This window comes from Ammospiza caudacuta, chromosome 8, assembly GCF_027887145.1.
Source record: "Ammospiza caudacuta isolate bAmmCau1 chromosome 8, bAmmCau1.pri, whole genome shotgun sequence".
In the NCBI taxonomy this organism is placed as follows: Eukaryota; Metazoa; Chordata; class Aves; order Passeriformes; family Passerellidae; genus Ammospiza; species Ammospiza caudacuta.
Window position 1 is genome coordinate 26,226,760 of NC_080600.1, and position 16,513 is coordinate 26,243,272.

At 36.7% G+C, this 16,513-nt stretch overlaps 1 protein-coding gene across 3 annotated transcripts in view; it reads left to right on the top strand.

Moving 5' to 3' along the window:
- Positions 1 to 10,024, top strand: part of COBLL1 (cordon-bleu WH2 repeat protein like 1) — a 73,916-nt gene extending 63,892 nt beyond the window's left edge. For all 3 annotated transcript variants that reach the window (XM_058809545.1, XM_058809546.1, XM_058809547.1), the window contains 4 exons: positions 899 to 984; positions 2,328 to 3,940; positions 4,577 to 4,759; positions 7,482 to 10,024. In XM_058809545.1, the coding sequence (XP_058665528.1) occupies positions 899 to 984; positions 2,328 to 3,940; positions 4,577 to 4,759; positions 7,482 to 7,568 (1,969 nt within the window). In that variant the 3' untranslated portion in view covers positions 7,569 to 10,024. The remainder of the gene's footprint in view (positions 1 to 898; positions 985 to 2,327; positions 3,941 to 4,576; positions 4,760 to 7,481) is intronic.
- The last annotated feature ends 6,489 nt before the right edge of the window (positions 10,025 to 16,513 follow it).

Below are 16,513 nucleotides of genomic sequence, written 5' to 3' on the forward strand. Positions count from 1 at the left end.
GGACTATACAGACAACACAAGCATGGATGGTTATTGAGAAATGGTCATTTTAAATGATTCAAAGCAGATGTGTCAGCTCAAAGCACTGGTTCTGACAACTGATGCATTTGATGTGGCAAATAATTTGGAATCTTTATAATGCCAGTATTTCTAACTACATATTATAAAAATACCTTGAATAAAGTTTGAAGTTTTAATAACATTTTATCAATAAATTTTTAAGTATTTTTGCCTTTTTAATTTACCTTTTGAAGCCAAGGACTTAATATGTCCACCCCACACCCAAAAAGATGAGGCTTTTATTCAGAATTTTTGCAGTTCTCTTGTCCCAAGAGAAATAAGAAAAATAGATATTGTATGTTTTCCAAGATGTTTAGAATGTAACACATTGTATATGTGTTTCTTTGCTGTTCTCAAGGTATTTCTTGAAAGGGACTACTTTGAGAAGTCTGTACTGCTCAGTTCATGTGTTCATGCTCAGTCAGTGTCTCATGCAGCATGCGGGGGACAAAGTCAGGGACACATTTTAGATTGAGGGTGTCAGAAAACTTTATATGAGTGAAGAACCATTGTGGCTTCACTGGAATAGAGTTGCTGTTGGAAAGTGGGTTGTTCAAGCTGCACATGTAAACAAAATGAGGGGGAGAAGACAAAGGAAGACTGATCATCTGCTTACACAGAAGCAAGTGGAGCTGCATGTCATTTTGGTAAAATATCATGGCAGGATTTCCTCTTTTTTTTTTTTTAACTCGATTCTGTTGAGTATTCCAGTGTTTGGCAGAGCAGTTCTGTTTTGTCCATCTGTGTTTGGAGAATTTCGCCAGTTCTCTTGCATCATTCCTTGTGTTTACTGAAATGAATGATACCAGCATATTTAACGTACTATTGTGCTTTGCAGAGGACTACAGACTGAGATAAGCAGCGAGGATGCTGGATTTCAAACAGATAGGAAGCTTGAAATTTTAGATCAAAATAAAAATGTTGGTGAGTAATTCCTACTTGTTGTTAATACTTGAAGCTTGAACTTTCCTATTCCTTTGAAGAAACAACTATGTAGTCAACTCTTGGATTATTATAATCAGATTATTTTCTTTACACTTGCTCTAGCTCTAGTGTCTTTTCTTTGAGATGAGGCGACAAGAATTTGCTGCAGTTTTGGGGTTTTTTGGGGGTTGTTTGTAAATATATTTTTGTTTTAGCTGTAGTCAAAGCTGCCTTGTGCTGTTATAGGATGGTGTGGGTGGGACAGTGCTGAGGAGGGAGAAGGCTGGACACAAAGGCAATCCTGCCACATGGGGTGGCATGGCTGCCACATCCCGCTGGGGAAGAAGAAGCCATCAGTTGTTCCTTGCTTATGAAATTAGGATGAGTTTTCTGCATTAAAATGCAAATATTTTTAAGCACAAGTAACAGAAAGTGGCACACTGATCTGAAACAAAATGACGACATCCTGTGCATCTAATGGGCCATAAATTTCTCTGTGGATTTAGTGGCCTGACTGATTTATTTTGTTCTTTTGTGACACTGATTTTCAGATTTATATATTAGGCCTTCTATAGTCTTTTATACTAAGTGCACCTCTGTTAATAAATCATCACAACGCAAGTCCTGTTTATATGTGATATAAATTTGAACTACCATTTTATAGCATACATGAAATGAGGCTTTTTTTCCCCCTACAAAATACTACTCCATATGACTATTCCTGAACAATGTATTTTTTACCAATATTGTGTTTAAAAGAATTTGACCAAAATATTCATGTGTTTCGGAGATGATCACATGTTTAGTCCAGAGGTGGAAAATTGAATTACCAGACTAACTAAAAGGTAGGAAAAACAGGTTTGGCAAATTGCTCTTGTCCATATGTTTTTCAGTTGTTTCCTTGTACAAATACTTAAGGTGTATTTGATAGGATTTGTAACATTAAAACTTACGAACAGAAGCCACAAATGTGTAGCACTAAATAAAAACTGCATCTAACTCAATATTGAATAGTCCTTAAGGTCTTTGAGTCACTGATGCCTATAAAATGAACTGGAATTCATTAGCACGTTTTAAATTGTTCTAGAATAATTTTTCTATTAAGTTGATCCATGGCATCTGTAACCTGTTTATTACGGAAGAATACTTGAGTTAGAATATAATTATTTGACATTATAATCAAATATAAATATATCTTTAAAAGGGTTAGGGAAAATATTAGCATCAGTGAGAAGCTAGTAATTGTTACTAAATACACTGGATACAGATCTTCATGATGTAATAAGGAAGCTTGAATCTTTTTGGCATTTGTATTAATTTTGGAATCTTTCTTTAACTTAAAGATCACAGTGATACAAAACTCCTTCCAACAACAGAAGAAGGAAAAGAACTTCAGCCAGCCGAAATTAAAACAGTCGATTTTCAAGAGAATAACAAGCTTGAAATTGACAGACTATCAAACTGCCAGGCATGTAAAAATGACATCTCTGTAAATCATAGGAATTATCCTCAACTGATTTCAGAAAAACAAGATGGCAAAACAAATGCAACTGGCTTGGACACAGTAAAAACTCAGGATGTTGGAATCCAGACTTTGGATAGCAATTTGGGAAGGACTGAGCAGAAAGAAATTACTGTTCCTCAGGGTGTCGAATCATCCACATTTAGAGAACTGGTTCCTCAACACAACAGAGATAAGAACAACTCCCTTGCTCAAGTGATGCATGGAATGCATCAAGAGAGTGAAGATACTTCAATAGAACAAAATCTTGAGACACAAGAAGTTGCTCATAAAAAAGTAATTCCAATAAAAGATCAGAGTCACATCTATATAAATGGCAGTGATTTTGCTTCACCAGAAACAACTGCTGAAGCTCCAGGTGACTCTCCTGTAAAAGATCAGCCTTTTTATAGACCGGACACCAAACCTAAACCCAAACCTGCTAATGAAATTACAAGGGATTACATACCAAAAATTGGGATGACTACTTATAAGATAGTTCCTCCAAAATTCTTAGAAATGATGAAGAGTTGGGAATCAGAAGTTCTATCAGATCATAAGGATCAAGAGGTATCTTCTTTGGAAGACCGCAGAGAAGTCATAGTGCAAACTGAAATTCCTCATCTGTCAAAAAGTGTGGGTCCTTTACAGGCTGGGTCACAAAATGAATCTGCAGCAGCAAATGGTCTGCTGCAGAGAGCGAACAGCATTTCTGAGCATACTGTGACCTCTGGAGCTGAGATTGCTGCCGAGAGCAACCAGATGGAAAGTGAGTCTTTCAGGCAGCCTGTCCCACTGAAGCTAAACTTGGATAATACAAATGCTTCTTCTGAGACTCAGGACAAGTCAAATGCATTAAGTCCATTAAGTCCTACAATGAAGCCTAGTTCTTTTTATCTGCAGATGCAGCGAAGAGCGTCAGGTCACTATGTGACATCTGCAGTTGCCAGAAGCACAGTTTGTGCTCCTAATTCAATTCAAAATGAAGTTAAGAATACAGAGATGGGTAAAAAAATCTCATCACCTGATTTGACTGCTTTGCCTTTACCAAAAACAAGTATTCCCTCTCCTCCTGCAGATCAAGAAAAAGTTGATGATGGAAAAATCATTGAATCTTCCACTTCTCCTGTTAAAAGCAATAAGCCTTTAAATGTTCCCTCCTGTCCTCCAGCACCACTGAATCTAAGAACTCTCAGAAATTTTGCAGTTCCAAAGCCATACTCCAGCTCAAGACCGTCTCCTTTTGCTCTTGCTGTCTCATCTGCCGTCAAAAGGTCACAATCATTCAACAAAACGCGTACAATCGCTAGCCAGGCACCCAGAGAGGAATTTCCAGTGGAACTCTCCTCTGTCCCTTTGGCAGCTGGATTCTCCTCAGCTACCTCCATGCCTGAAGTGAAAAGTCCTTCCTTACAGACCATAACAGCGGGGTCACAAAATAGTCTAATGGATAAGGTAAACTTTATTTCTAATACTAAATGACTGTGGATCCAATGCCATCAAGAGCAGCTGATGTAAAGGCTTGTTTCTGAACCGCTTCCTGGCCAGAAAGTGCTGTATTTGTGCAGGGAAAACACCCTGTCCACTGATGTCCACCAGCAGCACAGCATTATAATGAAGTGCAGGAATACAGGGAATGTTAAAAATGAAAGCAACATCATTCAGATGATTGGAAATAATTATTTCCTGCCATAATTAGCATCCCCTACTTTAAAGAACTGTAAATTAAATAGTCATATATCCAATGTAATACTTATTTTTATGTTTGGAGTGTTTACAATTTGTTCTTTATAGTTCTGTGTGTTGGTTTCTTAAATTTAATTCTGAGTGGTGTGATCCATTTGGCTTCAAGTGGTCATGCCACAAGCGCATTTGAATGGAGCTGTAAAGTTTTGCCAGCATAATTACTTGAGAGAGAAACTGTGCTATGCTGGAAGTGTGGCTGATGTCAGAAATGTTGAACCAAGCAAACACTAGAATGGCAGCAGTTTGCTAAGCAACCTTGTGCCAGGTTGTTTCAGATTTTCCATTTATAACTAATTCAGATGAAAACTTTTTGGCTTCTTTTCCTTCCACTTCCTCCCTTTATAGAAAGACAGCCGTGTGCCTAGTGAGCAGAAGAGTCAGGCGCAGTCAGGTGCTTCCCCTGGCCACCCACGCCCTGTCACCAAGAGACAAACGGCGGTGACGCTCCCGCGCGCTGACCCCGAGCAGATCCACCAGAGCCTGCTGGCTGCAATCCGCTCTGGAGAGGCTGCTGCCAAATTGAAAAGGGTGAGTTTTCATCATTGCATCCAAAACAAAGAACTCATGGTGCTTCCTTCAGAATTACCATACTAATGCCTGATTCTGAAAGCAGTTAGTTTTGGCACAAACTGCTGCCAAGAGGTCTCTTAACAATGGGAAGGGAGGTGGGGAAGAGGGTCAGTTTTGCAGAATGAACTGGTGAATGCACCCACAGAGCTTCAAATGTCTGTAATTTCATACAGTACGAACGTAATCAAAATTTTCCTGAAATGAAATAGAAATCTCTATTTCATTCTCTCTCATTAAGTATCTTGTCTGTAAAATCTGACTTGTTTGTGTTTACATGGTTTGAAAGGGTTTGGCTTTAGAAACCTGCTGAACAGCTTTGTTCTAGACCTGAAGTGGCTACAACATTTTGCAGGCACATAACACACATTTCTGAAGACAATTTTTTTTATTTACGCTTTATCAGGTCCTTAATCTGTTAGGCATCATAACTAAGATATTTCTCAATCTTTTGTCAGCAGTCCCAGAACGACCATCTTCCCCTACCCACTCTGGTTAAAAACTTTCTCTCCTAAAATTAACCTAGATATCTCTCATTGGGTAAAACAGTCTGCATTTCTAAAATCTGTACTGTTTTTAGTATGCAACCAGAAAATTATAGTTTCACAAAGTTTTCTTGACTTCACATTAGTAATTTGCATTCTGTTTTGAGGAATAATTTTTCATTGCAGAAGGTCGAAGAAATTCAGTAGGTTTTTTTCCTTCCCTTTTCCACTTAAAATAACCTAATCCTGTGTGGGGATATTTTTGTTTGTTTGTTTTATGGAAGTCTTTGATTCCCTTGGGTTAAAATCTCACAGTGAATGGTCAGATGGTGGAACGTTCTGTTTCATAGGTTTTTGTTTCAGTGTAGTAGTGCAGCAGCCTCTCTGAGGCTTGTAAAATCTCCCATCATTTCTACAGTGAATAGGAGGACTGAGTTTCCTGGAAAAGTTGCAAGCATGCTCAAGTAGGGTTTGATCTCCTGTGAGTAAAAATGGTATATAATACACTGTAGGGTTGCTTTTAGCTACATGTCAGTAATCATATTAAAAACAGGATAAGATTAAGAAAACACTGTATTGTTCAGAATCTGTTAGAGGTAAAATCTGTTCTACCAGAAATACTGTTTGGATTTTATTTGCATATATTTTTAGGATTTTTTTTTCTTCTAGTGCATAATTACATTCTGAATAATATGACACTTCATTTATTTATTCATTCTTTATAATAGAAATGTTCTTAGTGTAGAGTTGACCCATACAGTCTTTATCAGTCAGGTACAAGAATGGCATGGGGAAGGGGAGAGAGATAATGACTGAAATTGGTTTTCCCCTCCCTTTCTCTTCTGTGGGTGGGAGATGTGCTTTGTCAGTAAATTACATGTTGAGACTGGGGTGATGAAAGGACTGTACTTTTTAAGAAGAAATTATAATAATGAAGAAGCTGTAACCATAAAGAAGAGCACTCTGCAGCACAGAAATCTGAACCAGGCTTAAAAAAAACCCCTGGAACACAAACAAAATGCAGTGAAGAACTCACTGAAGTTTTGCCAAGCATAAAATTGTACATGCTGTTCTTTTCACTCTCAGAGTGCATATGCTGTGGTACAGGTATGTCTGACAGCAGAAAGAGATTTTTTTGGCCTACAGCAAAGTTAATAAAAACATGGTCTCATTTTATGTTTAACATGGACAACTGGCAGTAGTGGGACAGAGAAATGAAGCATTTTGTATCAATAAGTTATTTGCACCCAAAAGTGCTTTTGAGAATTGAGAGGATTTCTAGAATGCATCCACCTCATAGATGCCAGTATCGTGCTGCAGTCAGGAAAAGGAGTAATAATCTGATCCATTTGAACAATGAGAGATGTCTGTCAGGTACTTGCTTCTCTTTTTACCTCTCATCATAATCTCTCTTCTTGCAGCTCTGAGAGCCATTTAAAAAATAAAATCCTGGCACGGCTTGCCAAGTTCTTTAATTTTTTTTCACCTTCTGTTTTACTTAGTATGTTATGAGTATGCAGTGCTGAGATCTGTGGCCTTTTGTGTTGCTGGTCTTTCCTGTTCAATAGGGCCCTCAGTAATTACTAACCTAAAATGGGTCAAGTGAGGTTTCTTTTTAAGGATTTTTCTCTTGAGAATGTTTTCATTGTGTTTGGTAGACTGTGTGCTGTGGTATGTGGTTCTCATGGCTGTGGAGCATCTACAGCTCCCATTAACTCCAGCTGGAGCTGTTGGGTTATGCAGTTCCACTGAAAATCAGGCTTTAGCTATCTTTGCTAGAAGTTACAGTTTGCTTCTGATAAAAGAAACATTACCACAGTATAAATTGTTGGAAGAGTTAGTAAGAAATCAGGTTTGTTCAATATTTAATAAAAACGTTTGGTTTAGTGATGTTTTCAAAGTATTTCTTTGCAACCAGATGTGGAGAAGGACTAAAAATCATGTGTCTTTTGAATAATTATACATGAAATTTTTAGTCAGGATAAAATATGTTTCTAAGAAATGTCTTCTGTTTCCTCTTCCTTGGAATATATGCTTAGTTAAGAAATCATATAGGAGGTCTTTCATTGCAGTGAGAAAAACAAGAAATGAAATAACATTGTGTAACATATTAGAGAGATAAAAATCTGGAAATTTAGGTTAACATTTCTCTAATATTTTTTTCTTTCTTTTTTTTTCTTCCCACACCTTGCTTCCAGGTTGGTCCTCCATCAAACACCATAGCTGTCAATGGAAGAGCCAGGTTTAATCCTTTGTATTCCACAGAAGCTAAGGCTAATCCCTAGATATTATACCAAATGTTTTGCACTTTACTACTGCTTCTTAGGCCAACTTAATACTAACTACAAATTTTTGAAAGTGTAAATGCTAGTATATGTTAATATATTTTTGTCAACGGTAATAACAATTTCAAGCTGGGTCTTTTGTTGCCTTGAAAAGATTATTAGAATATGTAAATAATAGTAATATTTTGCCTTTTTATCTTTATAAAGCTGACTGTGCTGCTAAAATGTTTTAAGACAAGGTGTAGGTGAGCTTTGCTTATGATAGAATGAGAATTGAAGATTGTTGATTTTAGCCTTCAAGACTGAACAATGTGTAGCACTATGCTGAAATTACAGATTGGAAGAGACCTAAAAGGTTTAGATTAAATAATTAATTTTTGACTGTGTATTACTTTAACAGATTGTATGAACTTAAATATACCACATGCTGCCTCCATATTACTTTATTAAATTAAAATTGTAATTAGCAGAAATCTTAATTCAATGCAATACTTTGTTCCTGTCTAAAAAAAACAAAAAAAAATTGATGTTTTTGTTCCTTTAGCAGACAGTAATTGGGATATGTATTTGGATTTTTTTTACCTTCCTGTAATTGTTTTTCCTGGTAGCAGACACACAAAATTCAGGACATAAATTATTGGAAACCTTTGTACTACTCATAACCTTTTCTTAACAGTAGTGTGACATGATGTTTCTCAACTACTGTTTAAATATCTGTATATAATATTTACCTAGCACTCAGATAAGCAATAATTTTTGTGAACTAATTATATCTTTAAGTAACCATCAACTTAGAGTCACCTACTAATAAAAAACAAATTCCAGTTTTGATACCTAATGAAATAGAATATTTTTTTCACTAGAAGTATAACTAAAAAATGAACTGCTTTGGACTTATTAATATAAGATATTTCAATCTTAAAATAGCACAAAACCACATAAATCATGCTTATGTCAGATATCATATTTATAGATTAAGCATTAAATACAAAAATAGGAATATCTATTAAAAGAAAATGTTCGATGTTATATTTTATCTATTTTGAGTTTTTTGTCAAGACTATACATTTTGGGGGAGGGGTGGAAATATGATCACACTCATGATGAAATACCTACATTATGGATGAATGCAGCTAGTCCTGGGGTATTTGCCATATTAAAATATTTTTGTGCTGGACTTGATTTAAAATTAAGCAATTGTATTTAGTTTCTATTCTCTAACTATATATATATATGTATTGTATTTTAGAAACATTATGTAACTCAGTTTCAGAAACTGATCTATATGTGCATTTTCAAATTGTTTGCTGCCAGGTTTTTGTGCAATAATCTCAAAGAGGTCTAATTACTTTCCTAGTACAGAGTCAATTACCAATTACAAGTTATGGTGTTAACTTAATGCTGAAACCCTTTAAGGAATGTTTTAGTAAATAGAAATTCATAAAGAGATCTGAAGAACATTTTTTTTTCATTGCTATTCTCTCCTGTTTTCTCTCCTGTATCTTAGTCCCTTGTCAATGGCGTTACCACTTCCAATGTGTTACCACTTCCTTGTTCTTCCCTCCAATCAAGAGTTCATTCTGAGGGTGGGGGAAGCTCACATGGTAGTTCAATAGATCTGTTTCAGGGTCTGACTGCAAAAGAAAGTTTCAACCTTCACTTGAAAATAGTGAGATAAAAGATATAGGGGCTTTTCTAGTTTCTAACTGGGACTTACATTCTGGGTTTCACGGTGTCTTGAGGGACTTGAAAATTGTAACTTGCTCCCACAGATTGTAGTCTGTGCTCATTGTGCTATTTGAAGTCTGTGTTTTAGGCATTCCTATACACCATGCTGATCTTAAACTGCCAGAGAAGGGCTTGCATTGTGAAAGGGTCTTTTCCTTGTACTTTGAGTGTGTGGGAGTTAGAGGTTTTTTTTAAAAATGTTGGTATTCTCTGCCAAGGTGACCAAAGTTATTTAATAAAATAATTTTAATCTCCATCTGTGCTAATACAAATATATATGATGTTTCACTTTTTCAAAAAAATCAACATTGTCCAATTTCTTATTTTGGGGAAAGTTCAAATAACTATACTTTGTTCTTTTCTTTAGTTTTGACAGCAAAACTGTACTACTGTATGCTTCTTAGTCCTATATATTAAAAAAATAAACTGCCTTTTCATGTGAACTCCTGAAGGCAAATATCATCTGATGTAACAGAGATTAAAACCACCTTGCTTGAATTTTAGGGTTTCTTCTTTGTGTAACTGAACTTGCTTGATAACTAACTGAAATGTCTACACATGCTATAGTACTGTGAAACTCTTCAATGAGACTTGTGACTAGCTGGCAATTCCATTTAGCTAAACTTTCTCTTTCCCTCTTCTTCCAACATGTATATGTAAGACATTTTAAAATCTTGCTATTGTATTTCTACAGATGCTTTTTTTTCTTACACTCTTTTATTAAAGTCTACTAGAGAAACTCTTGTTGATGAACTTGATGTGTTTATTCATTATTCAAGCATAAAAACATTTCTGCTCAAGTAACAAGTAAGTGTTTCCAGTAACTGCGAGCCCAAGCTAGACAGCATTTAATTTTTGTTGTGGATACCTTACATGCAGGGTAAACAGACTTTTTTTGAGCCCAAGAATACTTACAGTTTGGACAACATGTGTCACAGATGTTTTCCAACAGGAGGCAGATGGTTACACCATACCTCTGATAATCCCCTTGCTTTTGCAGGGCAGTCAAAATGTTTGGGAATGAAAGTCAGGATAGTAAATGAAATGTCAGTGTAATTGTCCAGACAAAACAGCAGGCCCAGTGAAGGTGCATTATAAGCTACTGGTACCAGTTCTTTGAAGAAGCAGCAGGTATCCACATAGCACAGTGCACCGTTCAGACTCCAGGGCTTTCAAGTTAAGGAGGGCTAGCAAAGCAAAGAGTTAGGTAGTAAAAATGATCTTGGAAGCTATTATAGGAGATGTATTTTTGAATCTATTCTACACAAGAATAAAAATTAAGACTACAGATGGAGAAGGGAGCAGTTTTGCTGGGACAGCATCACCGGACAACTTTTGGAAGTATTCTTGTGACTAAAGTTTGTAAGGCCAAGGTAAGAGCTCTTATACTTTGCAGCTGCAAATTGTTGGACCACTCAGTGTCTCCATTTTTGGGATGTACATTAAGTAATCAGTGCCTGAGTTTTTCCAGCTACTTGTAATTGTAGCATACAGCATGACCTCCTCCAAGGAAGACATGAAAATTATGTGGATATGGACAAGAAGCATGGTATCACACATGACAGTACCTAATACTTTTAGCTTTATTTCAGGTAGCTGTTACCAGCCGAAGCAAACATTTTCAGTTGGAGCTACTTAGAATCCTGTTTTAAGTTGTCAAAAGGTTTGCAATACTTCTGTTAGGTAGAAACAAGGGAAAAGTGCTGTTGAGCAGTAGGGCATACATCCTTGAGTGCTTGGCCAGACGGCATCCTATGAGGTGTTGGACAACTACAGCAAGATAAAAGACTAAATGTAAATGACTAAGCAAGTGGGTTGGGAGCCCAACAAATAGAGCTCCTTGCAGAAGGGAACATGTCTTAATTTTTCTGTCTGGGTTAACTGACTGTGAGGCTGAAGTCAAAATGGTGTGTTTGGACCAGAACTGCCACAGTCCTGGGCCCAAAACTGTTTGTGGATGCTGTGCATGGTCTGAGGTTCTGGAGCTGTGGTGTTCTGTTAGTGCTTGGCTGCTGATGGCATAGCTGAAATATCACTTGTAGACAGATTGCTTATGAAGTCTATTTTGGTGATAAAGCAAAGCTGTAGCAATATCAATGGAAATGTTTCACAGCTTCTAATTGAAAAGCTTGCTTTCTATGGGGGATTATTTTATACAACGCGGTTGAAAATCACAGCTAGGATAGATGTTTCTTTCTTTAAAATTTCTGATTGGGTAGCTTTGTGAGAGGGAAGGTGTCCTTGCTAAAATGACATGAAATTTCCAAGTATGGCAAACTATGCTTGTTAAAAACTTAATTTTGTTTTGTCTTCCTTGAAAGAGCTATTTGGTATGGGAACTAACACAGAAACTTTTCATCAAGAGTCTATTACAATATATTTTACATAAAGTTGCATTAATTTTTGTCATCTGTTCCTACTTATTAACACAAGCAATTTACATTTTTGGTGGATTTATGTCTTCAAGCAGCATATTTGGGAGAGATGTATAGTTTTCTCATTTTTAGCTGTATTAAACCTCACATTCTCTAACAGTGCAACAGATAGTGTTTAAGTGAAAGAGGAGATGAACACTTCTCTTTTCACATCCCTCCATCACCATGAAAAGATCACCAAAACTGTTAATTGACTAAATTATTTAAGACAGTTAAGAGAAAAAAAAAAAAAAAAAAAAAAAAAAAAACAATGAGAGGGGGAAGGAGAAGGGATGAGGTAGAGATAAAAGGAATTTTGGTTTTTTTGATCTGGATGCTTTTCTTGAACAGCATGTTCCACATTTGCTAATATACTGATCTAAAAAGAAAATGAATAATTTTAGGAAATTTCAACTTAGTAGTAGTATTATTAGTATTATTTCAGAGTGATTGTGCATGTATGGACCTGGAAATAATTAGGGCTGTGTCATTCCCAGCTGAAATAGAACTCTATTGCCAAAAAGAATCGCAAAGAGTTTAATTGGAATGTAAGTTGTTCACGTAAGGAACGTAATTACTCTGTGAACTTCCCAAGCTTTGAGAACAGTCTTGTGCCCATAATGTAGCAGTGTCATTATAAGCAAACACCAGTGATGTTTGCTTGTTAGCAGTTTGGGATTGATTGCACAATGTGTGTATTTTTAGTGGCTGTTTTGTTGATAGCAGCTGTTCTGGGTGAAGAACAACTGTCTTCTGTTTCAACAAATCTGCTTGGTGATTTCTAAAACATTAGTTTCCATGAGTGTCTGGTGAATGTCCCAAAGAATGCTTATAGCAGGAGTTTGAGGGGTAAGGTGGAAAGCTTATTCTTAAGTTTACCCATAGTCATTTCAATGCTCTCAGAACAACTGATACACTTTTTACTGAGAGTTGGGTCACAGTTAATACAAATAGCAAACATGATATATAAGCTGTCCTTGTTAAGACGATACTAGAATGCATTCTTCAGAAATTCCTAGTCTTCCAGACTGATGGAAGAAATTTTCTTTAGCCTCTTCATCCATTTTACCAGTTGTTCTCAGTACTTAGCAGGGCAGATTTTGCTTTGCTCGTTATGTTTGAGGTCATCCCAGCCAGAGCAACAAGAATACTAAATACACTAAATACTGGGCATCCAAGGAAATCTTCACAAGTGACAGAATAGTTTAAAACATGCAACTATTAAAGACTGGGTTTGTGGTGTATGTGGTGGTGACCATCCAAAGGAGTAAAGGAATTGAAGCATACAATCAGCCCAGGGCAGAGGGAGAGTTAAGTCCACAGAACCTCTAACAGCTATTAAAAAAAATCTGGCCAACAGTGGCTGTTTGCAAGTGCTAGTGTACTCAGTGTGCTAGTGCTGGTGTACATTAACCACTAGAGTACTTACTAATGGTTAAAATATTTCTAGTTAAAAAATATTTAATAAACTATAGCTGGACCCAGATTTTCGTTGTTTTCCCTCAGATATGTGTGTCTGTCTGCCTGTTTAATGTCTTTTTCCTTTTTTCCCTCTATGTGATCTCCAAGAAAGCAAGAAAGACTGCAATCTAACAGGGTATAGTCACACTTAATCTGAAGTGGCAAAGAAAGAAAAAATGAAATTATTTTACATTTAAGGCTTTATATAGCTCTGATTTATCAATAATACAATAAAAAGAATATTTTAAGTAGTTAAGTTGATTGCAGTTTTCTAAATGAAATACTTGAACTAAATGGGGAGATGGAATGCAGGAGCTGAAATTGGTCACCTTTGGTTAAACAGCAGGATTGGTCTGATCAGCAGACACTATTCCATTGCTTCAATTGCTAAAAGCTAATTAAACACTTGCATTCTGCTAACTGAAGTGTATTTGGCCACCTGCAGTTTCAAAGTGCATGTACCAAAAAGGAAAACCCCACGCATGAACGCCAAGCTGCTGCAATTCTAAACTCAGCACCTAAGTGAAACAAGGAGGTGAAGCAAAGGTTGAAGAAGTGGATGGCAGAAATCTTCCTTTTTAAATGGCAGAGGACTGGGAGCAAGCTGGGCACCCAGGCAGTGCACAGGTGGGTGCTTCATGGTCAAGGGTTAGCATGCTGCCAGCCCTTCTCGAGAGCAGCACTGGTGCCAGGGTGGTTCTTTGAATGGTCAGAGGGCAGCTGAGCTGCTGGTGGCCCCAGCTCTTTAAGCATGTTTTGACCATCTCTTACACATTGTGTAACCTGTACCTGAGCTCTACTGTGAGCTAAGAGCTTTAACAGAAGCTGCCATGAGACACAGGCGCAAGCTCTATGTATCAAGTTCACCTGGGGCTTGGCTCCTCAGGAAAAGGAACCACGAGAGAGGGAGGTCTTGGGGACATGGGCCGCAAGGCTCTACCTGTAAATAGTGACTTTTTTTTCACTTTATTTAAACTCTGTCTGCTTTTGTGTTTTTTAAAAGAAAACTTCTGAAGTAAAAAAAAAAATATTTTAGAATGTCAGGTGTGCTTGGAAGTTCAATAGACGTAAAAGACATAGCCTTTCCTGCCAAGTAAAGATAAAAGGTTGAAAAGGTGTAAGGAAGAGTCTGCTAGACCATATTGTCAGGAAAAGGAAGTAGGTGTGTCTTGTGTAACTATTACATTACTTTAAAAACATAATTTGGAGGTGATGTGAAATGTGAGTTGCCTGATCATCAGTGGGAAAAATAACATAAGCAGGAATCAAACAAATCTCCAAGTGAAAAATAAAGATGTTAAAAGCAGCAGAATTTCAGACTGAATTCTAACGCTTTAAATAGCTTATCTAACAGTGGAAGGCAATTTGGGTGAGAGAACAAAACAAGACCTTTGGAAACCATGTGAAGAGAGATTAAAGGAATGGGTTTGCTGTAGTTAAAAAAAGAAAGAAAAAGGGAAAACTGATTAGGATGACCATGTTTCAACACAAAAGTTGCTACATGAATGCAAGTGATTAATCATTGTACCTTCAAGCAATAGACTTCTAGCTTCAGAGCATAAAGGAAGAATAGTTATGCTGGGTCAAACTGAAGGTTTATTTAGCTGGCTATCTGGCTTTTGACAATGATCAAAAGTATATTCTTAGGGAGAAACACAAGATTATAAGATACACAAAGTAATACTTACCCCCAAGTATGCTAAACCTTCAACAATTTTAGCTCTGAGAATGCCAAAGTGAAGATGATTTGTGTATTTAATAGTCTTAAATAGTCTTGTTCAAGAGCTTGGCAACTTAATTTTTCAACTCCCATAAGTTTTGAAGAGTGACACATTCCTGTGTGATGTGGAGTTCTTCAACTTAATGATACACTGTCTGAAAAACAATTTTTTGTTTGTTGTAAACTTCTACTTGCTAGCCTAATTTTATCCTCTCCAATGCTTTTCCTGAAAGAGATATTAACTCATCAATCCCCATTCATGCTCTCTGTGCCACTCATGGCCTTACATAACATCAGGACTTGTGCCATAGGCATTTGAGGCTTGTACACTTTTGCCATTTTATTAATTATATATCAGCAAGGTTTGGCAAAACAAATATATAGGTCTGAACATGCCTATGCTTTATTTCTCTCAATATCTTGGGAAGAGGAATTTTTTTTTCTTAGACACATTTATTTTTTAAATCTGCCTCCTTTTGCTATAGCAACTCATCTACAGGATATACCTATTCTGTACAAGATCAAAGTTTGAGAAAAGTTTGGTGTCATGCTTCTAAAGCACTAAACATTGAGCTGAATAGAATCTTGTGAATCCTATTTATTCACAGATGTGATCACCCCATTCACAGGTGATTTTTCAGTTCTCTGGCCAGTGAAAAAAAGAACTACAAATCTTAAGGATATGATATATATTTAGTTGTTAATTTCAACTTAAAGACCATGTGCATGCATGTTAAGTACTTCTGCCTAGTTCAAACACTCTAGCCTGCATTGCTAGGTAGAGGCAGTAGAGCATTTGATATCAAATGCTATTTTTTCCTGAACTGTTTCTGCTGATTCATTGTTACCTTTCTTTGAATTGCAATATTTAGGTGAAACATGCTGCTTTAACTGTCTTTAAATGAACTACCTTTGTGGCAGTGTTTTTAGATGGGTCTTTTGATGCCTTTTTAATGGTACATTAAAACTTAATGAATGCTGAGTAACACTAGAATCCCCATGGAAGCACATATGGTATCTACATTAATACTGAATGAATGCATAATGATCAGTAGAATTTCAGTGATTTCCACATGAATCAACAGTGATGAGCCACTTAGTGTTACACTCAATTACATCATGTTTAATTTATGTAGCATTGTTTGGACATTATGTTTAAAATGTCTTTAGTAAATCATTGAAACTCTAATTGAGCCTCCATTTCAGGGACAAATTGCAGTGTAAACATAAAATTCATTTTTTTAACACAACAGTTAATTTATGTTGAAGCCCACTTGCAAAGGGTCAACAATTTGATATATTCTCACTATTACTCCCTGAAAAATGGAATCCTAGTATGAAAACGTATTGCAGTAGCTGTTAAATTGTTTCTGTTCCCTTATGCAGCCACCAGACACTGGAAATGCATTAATTCCCTGAACTCTGGAAACAATGGTAATACTTCACCTGCCCTATCTGACTGCTGCCAAGCACTTCAGAAGACTTTTCAGGTCAGAGTACCTTGCCCAGATCTATGCAGCAGACTCAGAAGAGTTCTCCACAAGCCCCGACTAACACCACACCACCCCTCGTGTTTGGCAGGCCCTTCTGGCACATCCATGGCTCCCTTCCAGCAAGGTGTA